The 17627-nt window shown below is 36.0% G+C and overlaps 1 protein-coding gene across 1 annotated transcript; it reads left to right on the top strand.

Annotated features, from left to right (window-relative positions):
• Window positions 1-10712: 10712 nt before the first annotated feature.
• Window positions 10713-12544, top strand: LOC135835408 (uncharacterized). The gene is made up of 3 exons (XM_065349649.1): window positions 10713-11127; window positions 11233-12423; window positions 12510-12544. Exons 1-3 carry the CDS (start codon window positions 10713-10715, stop codon window positions 12542-12544), a joined length of 1641 nt encoding a protein of 546 aa, XP_065205721.1.
• Window positions 12545-17627: the final 5083 nt, after the last annotated feature.

Here is a 17627-nt window from a genome sequence, read left to right as displayed (position 1 = left end):
AACATTTGGTAATAGCCGGACGAGCATCCACAAGTGTCTTGTATTCGACCCGACCACAAATTCAGGATTTCCTTTTGTTCGACACGCTCTTTTTCTTTTCCTGTTGGCTCCAATTTTATACGATTGGTCTGCGATGACAAAAAGGTTTTCGTTTTGTTTACACTGTCCCTTTCACGATGGCCAAAAGTCAAGAACGATGGTCTACTTTTGTCACTCTCTTGGCACACGACGACGGTCACTTTTCTCTTTTCTTTTTCATATACGAATTCTTATAGCATAGGTATAGTACGTTTACTTATTCATGAATGTAATAACTTAATTGATATTTTTAATGAAATCATGTGGGAGTTTACCCGACGTTTAACATAGGCGCGTCGCGTTGTGTCTTCGTGGTCGTTTTGCTTTTTAGCTCGACTACAACGTATTCTCGTAAAATCGCGTCGGTGGTTTTGGTTTTGTATTCGAAAGTTTAGTTACTTTTTTCAGCTTCGATTCATCGTTGGGTTTGAAAGCTGTAGTCATAGAAACCTATAACTGTTTTAAATAGAATACGCGTTAGGAGGCAATACTGACATAATTCAGGAATGTAAACAGAAAGCAATTATGGAAGTTATTTTTACTACCTACGGTAAAAATGTCAAAAATTTATCACTTCGTGTAGGGATGTAGATAAGTATATTGATCGACATCGACAAATACGCATTTTTTCTAGTTTCCATTGTGATTTTAAAATTTTGCCCGGGTAAGTATGGGTCATCCTTTAGGAAAAAATCAGCAAAAACCAAGCTTACCTACCTTTCTAGTTGCTAGGGAAGAATCTCAACTGGGACAAAAATTTTCGAACCGATGAAAGAGAATCTAAAAAGGACCCCGAAATATACCACCAGCCAAAGTTTGAGGTTCTGAATTTCATTTTTCGATTTTTGGCGAATTTCTGAAAATTCAAATTGGTTTGAGCAAAAATGAGTAAACTCCAAAATGTCAGCAAATTGACCTAGAAAGCTGAAATTTGGTTTATATCTTATTTTTTTTTTTTTTTTTTTACAATTTAGGTCTCTCCAACAGCTAGAGCCAATTACAGGAGAGACCATTTATAATTATAGAGATAAGACTAAGATTTACTCCAGAGAAACAAGTTTGAGAAACAAACATACAAAAGAAAGCAAAAAGGAGAAAAAAAACAAACAAAAACAAAAAAAAAGTAATATCTATAAAAGTAGTTCTTCCTATCTAAAAGAGAATGTAAGAAGTAAGCAAAAAAGTATAACACCAAACAGAAGAAATACTTATTAAAAAAAGAAAAGAAAAAAAAACATAGAGAACTAAAAAGAATAAGGTACAGAATATGAAATGGTTCACAAACAGCTCCCACTGCACCCCCACTCCTACTCCCATGCCACCCCCACCACACGCTTGAAAGCAGACCTACCCATACTAAAAATATCAGCATCTGCACACCTACAGAGGAAATTGTCAGAGATACCCATGACGTTGTTCATAGGAGATACCTTCATCCTAAATGTGTTGTAATTGTTTAAGGAGAATATTTTTTTCTGCCTGGAGTGGATTTTTGGGGCCCAGAAATTGATTTTTCCCAAAAGGTTACTGTCATTTATGTTGCAGTGGATAAGGTCATACAGAAACATTAATGCAATTGTTTCTCTTCTTTTTTCTAATGGATTTTAAACCTTTCGAGTCGATTGGTGGAGGTTTTGAACAATTCTGGAGCCTCCATCGAATTTTTGGTTTTTTTAATTTTTGAAAAAGATTACCCATAAAATTCAGCACCCATAAACTCGGATTTACTTCACCATTTTTGCGGCCCTTTCGATCGATTGAGGAACGTTTGTATTATCAAAATCTTTTCATGCCAGTTCAAATCTAAAAATTTATGCAGTGATTACGTACCCTATTTTGCAAAAAATCATATCATTTGCGAACGTTTGAACAAAAATAGCTGAAAGGTTTGTATCCTATTTTTGGGTATCCGGACAATTTACCTTGCGCAATTTACCCCGCGCAATTTACCTCGCGCAATTTACCCTGCGCAATTTACCTCCAGAGACAATTTACCTCCAGAGAAAATTTACCTCAAGAGACAATTTACCTCCAGAGACAATTTACCTCAAGAGACAATTTACCTCCAGAGACAATTTATCTCGCGCGAAAATTTACCTCGTAAGATGATTGATCTTGTGAGAAAATTTACCTTATGAGAAAATTTACCGCGTAAGGAAACACCATTTGAAACATGCACTATTTTATTATCAAAATTTTCATTCATAATGACATGAAATAATTCTCAAAGCACGGTTCAAACTCTCAGTGATAAGATATTCACGCTAATGTATTTAGATTTGCAGCTGCCTTAAAAAAGGAGCAGTGTATAACCGAGGCTCAGTATGAGCAAACGATTGCCGGTGAACCTCCTCAGAAAAAAAAGAAAGTTTACAGAGATGCCACCCAGAAGCTGAAAAATGTGTGGTTTCGAAATTTTCAGAAACAAAAAATGAAGATCTTATGGAGTACCTATGAGGAGTTGCCCATAATATTACATATTGAGTACTACGCTTTCTCCTCCCCTTTTGACAATGGTAATCGATCACCTGTGCAATTTTAATACTTACTTCATTTTTAAATATAAATTTACCATTTTGTGTTCCTGAATTTTTCGTGATGGTTTTTACATGTTAAATGTTGCAAATAGGTAAATTTTCTCACAAGGTAAATATTCACACAAGGTAAATATTCACACAAGGTAAATTTTCTCACGAGATCAATCATCTTACAAGGTAAATTTTCGCGCGAGGTAAATTTTCGCACGAGATAAATTTTCTCAAGAGATCAATTGCGCAGGGTAAATTGCGCGGGGTAAATTGCGCGGGGTAAATTGCGCAAGGTAAATTGTCCCCAAATCCTATTTTTGATCTCCTGAGTCAATTATGGAGGGACGATAAAAAAATGAGTGGGTTAACTAACTATGAGACAAATAAAAAATTCTTCAAAAATGCTTTTAAAACACACTTTTATCCAAATATTTAAGTTTCTCGCAAAATCTTAACCCATTTTGATGGGTCACATGAGACTTCTTCAAACATTCCGAAAAGTTATAATTCAATGAATGACATCTTTTCAAAAATCCCAAAAATCAAAACCCAATTCTAAGCACGAAATTCTTCATAAAAGGTATCTATTCGAAAAACATTTACCTACCTAATGTGTCATTTTAGCACTGATCTTATCTAGATTGGACCAAATTCCTAAAACTTACCTATTAAACTGGAAACTGGAGCGTAAAAATGATTTTTTTGGAAATCGTCTATGAAGCTAACAAATAAAGTATCCCCACTGAAATCATCACGAAATTCATCACCCGATGATCACCAAAACTATCACCAAAATTATCACCACAGATGATCACCAAGAGGATCACCAACATTAAACCATTGAAATTGAATTGGATTGAAATTATCATGAAATTTATCACCAGCTGATCCCCAAAATTGTAACTAGTAACGATCACCAAAATTATCACCACAGATGATCGCCCAGAGGATCACCAAGGTTATCATCAAGATAATCACCGAAATTATTTCCAAATTTATCACCGAAATTATCACCAAAATAATCGCCATTAGAATAACCAAAATTATAACTAATTGGATGATCTCCCAAAATATTAATAAAGTTATCAGTTATCACCAAGATGATCCTCTGAAATATCACCAAAATTATCACCACAGATGATCACCAAAAGTATAGCCAAAATTATCACCAAAATTATCACCAAGATTGAACCATCAGTAATATTACCACAAAATTCATCCCCGGATGATCACCAAAATTATTACCAAGAATGATCACCAAGAGGATCACCAAGATTAAACCATCGCCGAAATTATCATGAAATTTATCACTAGATGATCCCCATAATTGTATCTAGGACAGTGTTGGAAAAAAAACGGTTTTTTTTAAAAAAGACAAAACAAACGGTTTTTTTTGTTTAAAACGTTTTTTTTGTTTTAAACAGGGTTTTAAACTGCTGGATCCTCATGTGTTTTAAACGTGTTTTAAACATGTTTAAAATGTGTTTTAAACACGTTTTTAACACAAATTGATTTTGTTTTGGATTCAGATTTTCAAATATACGTTATCCAGTCATCAACTTTTAAGATGCGACGTCATAAAATAGTTATAAGGCTCAAGAAATATTAAAAAATTGAAATCAAAGCACAAAATCTGCCTTTGAAAAAAATTATTGGAAGAACTAAGAATTTTTAAAATTCTAAAAATTCAGTTCCTTCAATTTCACTACTTTTTCAACGAGAAATTAAAAAAAAAACGTGTTTTTTTCAGGAAATTGGGGTCAAAAAAAAAACTTGTTTAAAACAAAAAAAACCATTTTAAACAAAATTTTGTTTTAAACACTGTCTGTTTTTTTCTCGGCGTTTAAAACACTGTTTTAAACGTTTTAAACATACGGTACTGTTTTAAACTGACAACACTGATCTAGGAACGATCACCAAAAGTATCACCAAAATCATCACCACGGATGATCACCAAGAGGATCAGCAAGATAATTACCGAAATTATTCCCAAATTTATCACTAAAATAATCACCAAAATCATAACAAATGATGATCCCCCCAAATATCACCAAAATTATCACCACAGAGATCACCAAGAGAATCACCAAAATTATCCCCAAATGGCGATGATTTTGATGATTCTCTTGGTGATAATTTTGGTGCTATTTTTGGGGGTCATCTTTGGTCATAATTTTGGTGATTCTCTCGGTGATTCTAATGGTGATTAGTTTGGTGACAATTTCGGTGATAAATTTGAGGATAATTTCGGTGATTATCTTGGTGATAACCTTGGTGATCCTCTTGGTGATCCTCTTGGTGATCCTCTTGGTGATCATCTTGGTGATCATCTTGGTGATAATTTTGGTGATAAATTTGGTGATAATCTTGGTGATCTTCTTGATGATCATCCTTGGTGCTAATTTTCAGAGCTAAATTGAAAGAATATGCAGAAATACATCACCAGCCGAAACTATGTGGTGAGGGGGTGACCAGGTAGGTTGAATTTTGACCATGTTGGTTGTTGCCACAGTGAAAATGTTGACCTATGGTGTAATTTTTGACCATTTTTATCCATTTGAGTCATCATAACGGTCTTCTAAAAAATGGCCTCTCTGTAATTACTCAAGTATTTTCAAATTTGACTCTCTCCACTTCCAGGATTAAATCTAGATCTCAAAAAAATTCGATTCCTCAAGTTTGACCTAGTGAAAGATATTAAACTTATCCATAATTTCAATTATTTGAAAAAAAAACAACAAAAAAACCATCAAAGCTGAGGAATTATACCTTCAAGTGACTTTCTAATTTTTCATCACATTTAAAAAAAATTTTTCATGAAGTATTTTCGAAAAATTCAGCCCTTAGAAGAGAGGTTGGGGAAAAAATTCAAACCCCGGAAATTATAATATTGAGTAATGGTGCATTTTTGAAGACGGTGATTCCAATTTTGAGCATCGTTGAACCCTGATATCTACATACTTATAATAGGGTCTCAGAGACTGTTAAAGTGAGAGGGTTAAAGTCAACAATTTTTTTAAATGCAATATTAGTGTTAAATTTTTAGCTAAGGTAAAGTACCAGTTGTGGATAGGGGTCCCGGTTGTGGATAATCGTTCCTATGGGCTAAAAAAAAAATTATCGCTCGTATCTTTTTCTGTAACATTTAATCATTTCCTTGCATTCATGACAACATGAAAATTCACCCATGAAGTCTATGTACAAAAGCATTGAAGTTTCAAAATGATAAAAATGCAGATTTTAAAATTTTTTAGAAGGAAAATTTCAATGATGGAGAAAAGCGAGTCAAATATGTAATTTTTCATAACTGCGGAAGTTTTTGGATAGTAATAAGATGAAATAACCACCTCTGCATATTTTTGAGAATTTTTGATTTCATTTAGTACTATTTAGAGCAGTCTTTGTCCGCAACCGGGCCAGGGGGCCCGGTTAGCGGATAATTGGAAGTTTTTAAGATTGTCTACTAAGAAATGAAATATTCTTGATTTTTTTTTTCCTCCCAAGTATTATGTAGTTCAACAGTTACACTACACAACAAAATCAAAAAAATTTGAAAAAAGTTGAAATTTGGGCTTCTCAGAGCATGTTGAAAAAAGTATAACCACAACTGGTACTTTACCTTATGTAGTTTATCTGAAGAGCTCAGTTTTGAGTTGAAGGGTCAAATACTCGTAGTTTCTCGAATTAAAATCCACGCTTTCGAAAATATACCCATACCTCTCATTTTTTCGATAGTTCAAAATGTTTTCACTTTTCTTGAAAAATAAAATGTCTCAGTTAATCATTGATACCTACGTAGAACGAGCCATTTCTAATGAAAATCAAACTGAAAAATATCTATAATGTATAGGTAAGTAAATTGAAATCATAATCGATTCATTCAATGTAAGTAAGCAGCTTATTCGTACAATCGCCGCCTCTAACGAGATATGCATGCTCTCTTCTCGCATCCCACATTTAAAAAAGGATTTCCCCCAGTTGATATAATCGTGTAGAATGATTTGCATATTGGTAGCCGGTTAAAAGCATTTTCCGCCTATTACAAATCAACAAGTTCTCGCGCCAAAGTTTCAAAAAATTACAAAACTCTTAAACGAAGCCCGAAAACTTGCTACACAAGGCTAAACTGTTGAATATAAACAACTAATGGCGAAACGCAACCGTCTATATTAAAGCTCAAACAAAAACAAAACCAAGGGTGGCTTTGGAAACGTCGTCCCCCTTTCTTCGCGATCGCGCTCCTTTTAAAACTCGAACCGAACCCCCATTGCATCGCCAGTACGCGGAGTGGAAAAAAGTCGCAGTCGCGTTAAAAGCATCGAGAGATTCAAAAATTCATCACGCCTAAATTCTGACGCGTACTAACACGTTAGTTGTAGTATAAAATTATCAAACTTAATCCATAAATTATTTGCAAGTTAGCGATTACAGGTGCTCGCAGATTGTTATCATTTAAAGACGTCTCCGCGCCGCACCATCGCACCGTCTCAGCTTTTTGCTCCTCGGTCGTTGCTCATTTCGCTTCTTCCCGTTTGCCTTATGAACGATGCTTATATACGTGTAATACGACTAGTATAGGTCTATGCCTTTGCTTATATACCATACCATAAGAAAGCCCACAACAAAGTACATACAAAGGGCTATGGAAACTTTCAACTTTTCCACGCGTCTGATTAATACAGGATGCTGAGAAGTTTGCCTACGTGAAAATACGTTAAATTGTGCAATTACTCCGGCACAAGAATTTACAGAGCATTTATTAATATATCTAGCGCTGCAACGTTGGCGCTGGTTTCGCAGCAAACTCTATCGCGCCGTCGATATTGCCAGGTAAGGATTTTCAAATATTTGAATACGATTTTCTTCGATTCGGTATAACGAGCGGCTGTGCCACCTGCGCCCCGCCTCGCCGCGCCGTACCGCAGCCCATCGTAAACTTTACTCGCGGAATGTCTGCAGAATTCGAAGAATTCTTTTTTAAAAATGCCAAAAATTCTCACCACTCGAAAGAATAGGTACCGAAAACCAGCGCCGAATTTCGCCATGCATAAAGCATCCCTATATCGCATACGTTTAACTCGATTCGATTCGCATACGATTCACATACTCGTATTCTCGCCTACATAAGTACGTAGTATTACGTATAGCCTACGTATGGTAGGTACGTCGTACGATATAATAATCTTCTCGGAGAGGAATTCTTTAACCATCGGTATTACACTTGACTCGTTGTCACGTATTCTCTCATCATCCGAGGATAGTCCTCAAAAATGCAAATATTTATATAACCGCGCGTCCACGTCTAACCATAACGTGAAATCTAAATCCTCCGCAGTCACGACTGCAGCAATCTTTCTCATCGAGAAGAAAAATTTAATTTGCCGGCGTGCGCTGGTAAGCTTTCTCGAAAATGCGCTCCATTTCGCTCTATTTTTATACCGTCGAATATGTAATTACGTCAATTCTTCTGTGCGCGAATTATTACGCTAAATGGAATTCTGAAATATGAATACCCTTTCGTCGTCTAATTTTATTCTACGAGTATACCACTGCGCTATAATGGTATACCTTACCTATTATTCATAACTCGGATTCATAGTGCCTTAGGAATCGTATTTCCTTTTACAATGATTGAAAATTTACAGAAATTGTTGTGATTTGGGGTAAAATTTCAAATTATTGTAGAATCAAAAGTATCATATTCTATGTATCTAGGTAATGATTGCAGGTATAGGTATAAATGTACTTGAAGAAGTGATTTTTTGAAAGCTTAATGTTAATTCTGTTTTTCTCAATTTTCACCTTCGAGATATTTGTCAGCCTGAATTTTGTTGGAAAATCCATCCAAAATATGAATTTGTGGTAGATTTTCAGTTTTCACCCTATATAGACCTCTGACAGGTGAACCTTTGCAACCCGTCAATTCCGATTTACCTACTTGAAATTTGACTAACTGGCATCAGATCCAAATTCTAAGCCTTCGAAGTTGATTTTTCGATTTTTGAAGTTCTTTCACTTTCTGAAGACGACTTTCCGAATCAATTTTCATCATTTTCCTGCTGATCTGCAGCCTCCAGCAAAAGTTGGATTTTGAAATTTCGTTCATTTTTTGATATTTTTTACTTGGGTATAGAACTTAATTTTTTGATGAGTTTGAAATAATTTTTGATTTTTATGCAAATTTTCAAACAATTTTGGCCAATTAATTATACCATTTCTTTGTAAAGTTCTGGACCATTGAACGAATTTCTCATGTTTCTTAAATATACCTATATTTATAGGTATTTTTTTGCCATAAACAGAATTTTATTAATCTTACTCGCAGACTCGTACTTGGTTACAATACTTACTTACTTCCTAAGTAATCAGGTTATTGAGGTTGCTGAAAGAAACAATATGGTTACTTTCTCAACATTTTGGTCACTAAAGTTACTTTTTGTTTTTCTTACAAATTTTCCAAAAATTCAACTTTTTATGCATCACTTGAGGGAGAAAAAAAGTTGACAACATCAATAAGTAAAAAATTTGCAAAGTATGCCCTTTTTTATTTTATTTTTTTCCGACTGGCTACACTGAAATTGTCAAAGTGACACTTTCTGCCAAAAATGACCAATGGAAAAAAATCTCGTCTTTTGTCAAAGTTGTTGCTACGTATAGTCCCATTTCTTGCTAAAAATTGTCACCTTTTTTGCAAAGAATTGCCAAAAGTCTTGACTTTTTTCCAAAAATTATCCAAAAATCTCGCATTTTTCACCTAAAAATTGAATAAAAATCTTTTTTTTGAAAAAAAGTGAGAAAAGATGCAGCATTTTTTGTAAATAATTGCTAAAAAGCCCTGGTTTTTGCTAAAAAAAATTGCCAAAAATTTCCAAAAAATGTTTTTTCTTGCCCTTGATTTCCAAAATGTCTTTTTTTTTGCAAAAATTGTAAAAAATTCTCCCTTTTTTAAAAGTTGACTAAAGTTTGAAGGTTTATTGCCAAAAAATGCCAAAAGTCTTAAATTTTTACCAACAATAAAAATCTGAAAGAAAAATCCCGCTTTTTCGACAAAAATCGCAAAGGTATCATTTTTTTGCTAATAATTGCTAAAAAGCCTTTTTTTTCTGCTAAAATTGTCAAAATCTTTCTTTTTTCCTAGAAATTGACAATAATTTTCTCTTCCTAGGAAAATTGCAAAGTCTTGATTTCTTGGAAATGAATTGCCAAAAATTACTAAAAATTTTGTTTCTTCCACCATGGATAGGTAAATGTTTTTTCAAAAAAAAAACAAAAAAATGTTTTTTGTCAAAAATTGCGAGAAAAAAAATACCGTAACTGAAAATATTCTTCGCCAATAAAAGTTTCCAAAAACTGATATTTTTTGCTAAAATTGTCAAATTCTTGCTTTTTTACAAAAATTCTACTTACTTTGTAGCAAACTTGCAGATAATTTTTTCAATTTTTTTTTCAAAAATCAACTAAAATCTTTGTCTTTTTCAAAAATTGCCAAAAAATCATGTTTTGGTCATTGATTTTCAAAAATTATTGCGTTTTGCCATAGGTAAATTGTTGAAAATTCTTGTTTTTTGTTGGCAAAATTGGTTCTGTAACCGTAACGTATCGAAAAGTGTTCGGTAATTTTAGTTTTTATTTTTAATAAAAAATAAAATTCGTTTCGCGAATTCTAAATATCGCTGGTTACGTATTAAATGAAATTTTGTCCTTTTCGTAAAATCGCGTAAACTGTTGGCTATTAAATTATCGTCGTTTTTTCGTTGTTTTCGTTAGTTAATAAGTTCGTTCGCGTTATTATTGATTTAATCTTCGAGTTGTAAAGTTATCAAAGTAGAGCAAAAGCTCTTTGTTGTTGTTGTTATTTTCCTTCGGGTCAATAACCCAGAATTTAAAATAAATTTTTATTTTAATTCATTGTAAGATGTCTGTTCGATTTGTTCGAGTATTTATTGATGTCTAGTAGTCAGATATTTTCCAGTCGAAGGGAATTTATCGTACATGGTAGCAGAGCGAGGTTCGTGAAAGCTCTGTTTCGCAATTCGACGTCCTGTGTGGAATTTTCTGGCTTGTGTAGCTTCAGCGTATTGGTTCGTGTAGTGTTCGACGAAGTAAATGTCGACAGTCCTGTCCTATTTGCGGTCAGGAAAATCGGTCAACGTAGACGACGACGATAGTAGTTCAGATAAGCGTAAATCGAGCGCTGAGTTTCGTGGTTTTTCTGAAAAAGAAAAATCAGAACAAAGTATACCGAAGTCGAAAGGTAAAAGTAAAGTAAACGTCGAGCACGTATCTGAGTCAGCAGGTGATACCGAAGCTGGTACGAGTTCTGCGGGTTCCGGTGATATTTCCAACGATCCGTCGATCCCTGTTGATCCCGTTCCTCCTCCGTCTAATCCATCTTCCGGTCCTCCACCTTCTCCACCTCCTGGTCCATCCGACGATCCGAGCGACGTTAGTGATAGTAGCGACGACGACGACGAGTCCGACGAAGTAGCTGTAGAATCCGATTCGAGTAGTTCGTCTGGTAGTATGTTCGGTGCCGGTGATAATCGTGTAATGGAGTCGATGGTCTTTCGCGGTACGGGCTTCGTGTCCTGGAAGAGAAAAATCAAAGTTATTCTTTCGGCCAAAGGACTTCAAACCGCGATTGTACAAGTAAATTCGTTATCGCCGCGTAAAAAAGCGAAAGCTCTCGAAATTTTAATTAGGCACGTAGCTGAGAACGTTTTCCGACTGGTCAAGGAGACAGAGGATCCGTACGTATTCTGGACGGAGCTCAACTCCTTGTACCAGGCGGAAAACCAAGCAGCAATCATCGACTGTCGTACCCGTATTTCGAAGATTGTCATCGATATGTACAAGAGTCCGAAGGAGTTCCTAGAGGCTTTTTATACGTTAGTTAACGATATGGAGAGTCTGGACGTGAAGTTAACCCCTTCGGAGATCTATACGTATCTGATCAATGCCTTGGGGAATTCCCCTAGGTATGAGTCAGTGCGTATGACTGCTCGAGGATTAGTCCACGTTACAGCTGGAGATCCCAATCCAAAAGTAATTTCATCGTTGCTTTTGAGTTTGGAAGATGCCTCGAAGAACTCCTCGACTTCGAAAGGTTCGACAAGTACTGGGTCCGCGATGGCCGCCGCCGATAGTAATCAATCCGGTAATAAACGTAATCGTAATCGTAATAAATCGCGTAGTAGTAATTCGAACTCGTCCGGTAATTCGTCGAACGGTAACGGTGATCGTAGCGGTAGTAGTGGCTTCGTTCAAGCCAAGGATCGTACCTGTTATAAGTGTCATACACGGGGCCATATGGCCAAGTCTTGTCGATCCGCCGGAGGGAACTTTAGGAACGATACCAACCCTCGGGGAAGTATCGTTTGCTATCGTTGCAATCTGACAGGGCATATCGGTCGAAACTGCCCTCAGAACGGTGATTCGTCGCGTAATAACGGTGGTAACGGTTCGTCGAGTGGTACGTCAGGTACGTCTGGTACTGCAGGTTCGTCCGGTTCGGCAGGTCCTCGTCCGTCTATTGCGTTAGGTCTTTATTCATCGACACCTGAAAAAAAGGAAAATTTTTCGTTTGATGAAGGTCGTAGGTGTAATATCGTAGATGAATTCGTGAAAGATAGGTTTGGTCGTAGTAGTTTCGGAGACAGTGTCGCGATATCTAATTTCGGTACATCGCGTAACGTGAATATCGGGTCGAACTATTTTTTAGTCGACTCGACTGCTTTGAATCTCGGTGAAGAAAACGCGTACGTCGAGACAAACGACGACAACGGCGTTGATTTCATCACGTTTGTCGTCGATAGTGGTGCGACGTCGCATTTTCTGAAGCATCCAGGGATATTGCACGATGAGAGGAAAGTTCAGGAAACTTTACAATCCGCTCATTGGGAGGTATCCCTGATGAAAGAAGGAGTGGGTCGATTTAGAGTTTTAGCCGATGACGGAAACGTCTATTGGTTAAATGAAGTATTTTTCGTACCTACTCTTTCATTTAGTCTTCTGTCCGTGTCGAAAATCGTAGCGAACGGTTATCGTTTCTTCTTCGACGAAGATCCTCGTTTGGTCGATCCTGCGGGAAATTTAGTGTCTAGATTAGTACTTAACGATAATGGATTGTATACGATTCAGTTTATGATTAATATACCTCCTATGTTGTACTCTTGTTCTGATTATTCATCTGCGTTGATTTCTAATGATGTTAGCGACTCGACAAATGTAGGTAATGCTTCGACGACGATAGGTAATGATTCTGGAATTGGAAACTCAAATGTTTCAAGTGTAGGTATAGGTAATACCAGTACGAGCAGTGACAGTGATGTAAATCTGAAAAATAAAAAACAGATAAATAAATTGAAAGGTGAAGGTGACATCTGGCATCGTAGGTTGGCTCATACGAGCAAGACGGTACTAGATAAGATTCCTGAGTTACGTGGATGTGATTGCCCACCTTTCAATCAGTGTCAAATTTGCTGTAAAGCAAAACAAAAGAAACATACCTACGATTCAAGTAGGTATAGGTATCCGAACCCGCTCGATCTTGTTCATATTGACGTAATGGGTCCTATTACAGAAGGACTAGAAGGCGAGCGATATTTGATTGGCTTCGTAGATGACTGTACGAGATGGGGAGTAACGTTCGGAATGAGAAGTAAAGCCGAAGTAGGTACCTACCTAAAAAAATATGTCAATATTAGTGAAACGTTATGGAATACGAAAGTAAAGCGTATCAGGTGCGACAACGCTAGTGAGTTTATCGGAGGTACCTTTAAAGAGTTTGTCGACGAGAAAGGTATTTCAATGCAGAACAGTGAGCCTTATGAAAAGCAGCATAATGGCACCGTCGAACGTTTCTTTCGAACCATCCAAGAAAAAATGCGAGCTCTGTTATACGAAGGCGGATTAACAAATAAATTCTGGCTTTACGCTGCTTACACAGCGAACTACGTATACAATCGTTTACCGCATTCTGCCTTGAACAATCTGTCACCGTATGAGCTGTGGAATCGTAGAAAGCCGGATTTATCGAGAGTGAGATTGTTTGGAAGCGTTGCACGAGTTCTGGTACCGCCTGAAAAGAGAAAGAAAACCGATGAGAAGTCGATAGATATGGTGTTGTTAGGTTTTACAGAGACAGGTTATGTATTGTACGATGTTTTACGAAATAAATTCACAAATTCGAGTTGCGTAGAAGTTGATGAAACGCGTAAGATACACGATATCATCAACGATCATTTGTTAAAAACATCGGTAACAGTTAGTGTTAGCGACGTAGAGATCGTACCTACGGTTCAAAGTGAAATACGTAGTTCAGTGGAGCCAGCTCCTGGGTGCTCATCTTGGGTAAACCCAGATGAGTTGAGCGAAGCCGAACGTAGCGGTGAAATTCACGTTGATCGTAGTATGATTGATACTTCAGCTACCGACGATCGATCCGACGATTTTGCTGATTTTGCATTGGCTAGCGTCGATGATTTATCGTACGAACAAGCTCTGAATGGTCCAGAAGCGAAGTACTGGAAGGTAGCGATCGACGAAGAGTTAAAGGCGATGAAAGTAAAAGACGTTTGGTATCCGGTATCTGAAAGTAGCGTAAAAGGTGAAAATTACTCGAAGGTAGACAGTAAGTGGGTTTTGAAGAAAAAAATCAACTCGAATGGTGGGGTGAAGTATAAAGCGCGATTGGTTTTACGTGGTTTTAAAGATAGCCATTTTTACGAGTTAGATGAAATATACGCGCCGACCCCAAACCAACCGATCATTCGATCGATGCTAAATCTTGCGGTAGTAAATCGTTGGCAATTACGCCAATTGGATGTTAGCACAGCGTTCTTGAACGGTGACATAAATCGTAATGTCATGTTCAATCCACCAAAAGGGACTAACGAAGAGAAAGGAGTAGTATACGTTTTGAAGAGATCGTTATATGGTCTCAAAACAAGTCCGAAGTCCTGGAACGCTAAGCTAAACTCGTACCTATTATCGTTGGGTTTTTCTAGAAGCAAAGTAGATCCATGTGTTTACTATGATTCTGAAAATCCTCTTCGATGTGTGTTCGTAGTCTACGTCGACGATTTTCTTATCACAGGATGCGATGATCGTCTTATCGAATGGTTAGTTAAGAGTCTGAATGAGCGTTTTGGAATCAGAGACCTGGAACAATGTAAGAAATTTATTGGTATGGAAATTAATCGTAGTAAAGATCGTTTAGAAATTCATCAGAACACGTATATCGAACAGTTAGTTAATGAATATGGGCTGTCAAATTCGAACAGTATTTCAACTCCAATCGAACCGAACTTGAAGATTACTAATCTCAAGCTCGATAAAAGTTTCGAAACCAAAGTGAGAGGTCTCTTAGGAAGTTTAAGTTACATTGCAAGAGGAACACGTCCTGACATTGCGTATGCTGTAAACTTCTTAAGCAGATACCAGCACTTGGCAAATAAGGAGCTGTTCGAATACAGCAAGCGTATATTAAGGTATTTACGTAGTACGTTAGACGTGAAACTTACCTACGTAATACCTGAATTCGTCGATAAACACTCTGTAAGAGTGTACGTAGATTCAGATTTCGCCGGTGATTGTTTAGATAGGAAGTCAACGTCTGGAATTTTCATATTGCACTATGGCAATGTAATTGACTGGGTAGTCAAGAAACAAAATTGTGTAAGTCTTTCGTCGTGTGAAGCTGAGTATGTTGCGTTAAGTACGTCTGGAAAGGAAGTCTTGGCTTGGCGAAATTTGTTCGTTGAGTTGGAAGTTCGTATTGACACCGTTCCGGTGTATTGCGATTCTAACGCAGCGATTGCTGTAGCGAATACGGTCGAATCAAAACGTACCAGACATATAGATGTCAGTTATCACCATATTCGCGACTTGATTTTGAAAAATGTAATTTATTTACAAAAAGTTTCATCGATAGATCAACTGGCCGACTTGCTTACTAAAGCCACTACCCGTACGGTGTTCGAACGTTTATGTAAAATGTTATATCGCGTTTAACTATTGTGTTCGAGTCGATTTTTTATAACTTTTAAGTTGAAATTTTGCTGTAAAAATATTTTTGATCGAAGTGTTTACAAACACCGGTAATGATAAGAAGCAACAAGTTTTTCGTTTATTTAAGTGGTACGCGTGTTAGGGAAAATATTTTTATGGTGGGGTGTTGGCAAAATTGGTTCTGTAACCGTAACGTATCGAAAAGTGTTCGGTAATTTTAGTTTTTATTTTTAATAAAAAATAAAATTCGTTTCGCGAATTCTAAATATCGCTGGTTACGTATTAAATGAAATTTTGTCCTTTTCGTAAAATCGCGTAAACTGTTGGCTATTAAATTATCGTCGTTTTTTCGTTGTTTTCGTTAGTTAATAAGTTCGTTCGCGTTATTATTGATTTAATCTTCGAGTTGTAAAGTTATCAAAGTTGAGCAAAAGCTCTTTGTTGTTGTTGTTATTTTCCTTCGGGTCAATAACCCAGAATTTAAAATAAATTTTTATTTTAATTCATTGTAAGATATCTGTTCGATTTGTTCGAGTATTTATTGATGTCTAGTAGTCAGATATTTTCCAGTCGAAGGGAATTTATCGTACATTTTTTTAATTTTTGAAAGTTCTGTCTTTTTGGAAAAATTGCTGCAAAAAATTCCAAAAAGTCTCACTTTTTTCCAAAATCTATCTAGAAACTTTGCTTTTTCGCCAGAAGTTGCCAAGTAGCTATTTCTTTGGCTAAAACTCTCAAATTGTAGCTTTTTTCCGTTTTTTTTTTCGGTCAGAAATTTACAAAATTTTTACTTGGTTGCTAAAAATTACTAAAAAGTCTCGCTGTTTTATCAAAAAGTATCAAAATAATATAAATTCGAATTTTATTTCAATTTGTATAATGTTCGTTTTTTTTGGTGATTTTTTTTATACATTGCCTATAATGTTTTGCTGTCATTTTGACTTATTTTTGTGTTACTTTTTGGTAATCTTTTCGAGCTTTTCGATTACTAAAGTTCCTTTTTTTGAAAAAAATTGAGTACTAGACCCGCTTTCGAGTAAAATTCTTTAACAAAGGATTTTCTTTCAATCTTGAAGAGTACTTCTTATTTTCAAGGATGTTTCGGAAATTTTTGAGAAAATTCTTTCGATTTTTCAGATATTTCATTGATTTTGTTACTTAGACTTGAGCGAATATATACCTAATATTTAGTCTTCTATGCAAAAATTAGAGTGATGATTGATGAATTTTGATTTTATTCCATCATTCAAGTAGAGTATCTCTTGATTCAACTCCCAAAATTTGAAATATCTGTATTTGAAAAATGTGCCCTTCAAGAAGTCCTGCTTTCATTCGTTCTTTGTTTGTTTGACACTTTTGCTCTCACTTTTTTCCATTTTTTGATCATGAACAACAATTTTGAGACATCTCCCTTCTGAAGAATATTGAGATATTCTTGGGAAAATGTCTTTTTTTTTCATACTTATTTTAAATCAAACTTTTAAATTTTTCCCACGAGATCATTTTGGGGAAAAGATCTAAAACTGGGGTTAAATATCCGTTCATTATTCGGGTTAGATCCCTCGATCTACTTCCAGCTTCCTTCTTTTTCAAAATTGGGAGGTTGATGACATTTGAATTTTTCTGGGGAATCGATTTTCGAAGTTTTTGTGTTGGAAATGACTGAAGGAAAACTGGATGTTTTCTTATCTTAATTTCCCACTTTGAAACAAAATCACCTATTTTTTCAAGATTTTCACATTAATTAACCCACAATTGAAAGTGATATCTACTCGGCCCGGAAATATTAACCGAATTCAACCACGTTTCAAATTATTCATTTCCTTGGAGGCCATTTTTGCTCATCGTTTACCTAATTGAATACGCGCGATTTAGAGTAATTTGAAATTTCGTCTTTTTACGTGATTTAATTAAGCTAGCCGCTGTTCGATGTTAGCAGGAACTTGGTCCAGGTCCGGCCTAAATATACCGCATATACCGCGCGCATTAAACATTTTGCAAATCTCTTAA

Source organism: Planococcus citri, chromosome 1 (genome assembly GCF_950023065.1).
Source record: "Planococcus citri chromosome 1, ihPlaCitr1.1, whole genome shotgun sequence".
In the NCBI taxonomy this organism is placed as follows: Eukaryota; Metazoa; Arthropoda; class Insecta; order Hemiptera; family Pseudococcidae; genus Planococcus; species Planococcus citri.
The sequence above is the reverse complement of the archived record's forward strand: the minus strand, read 5'-3'. Positions and strand labels throughout refer to the sequence as shown.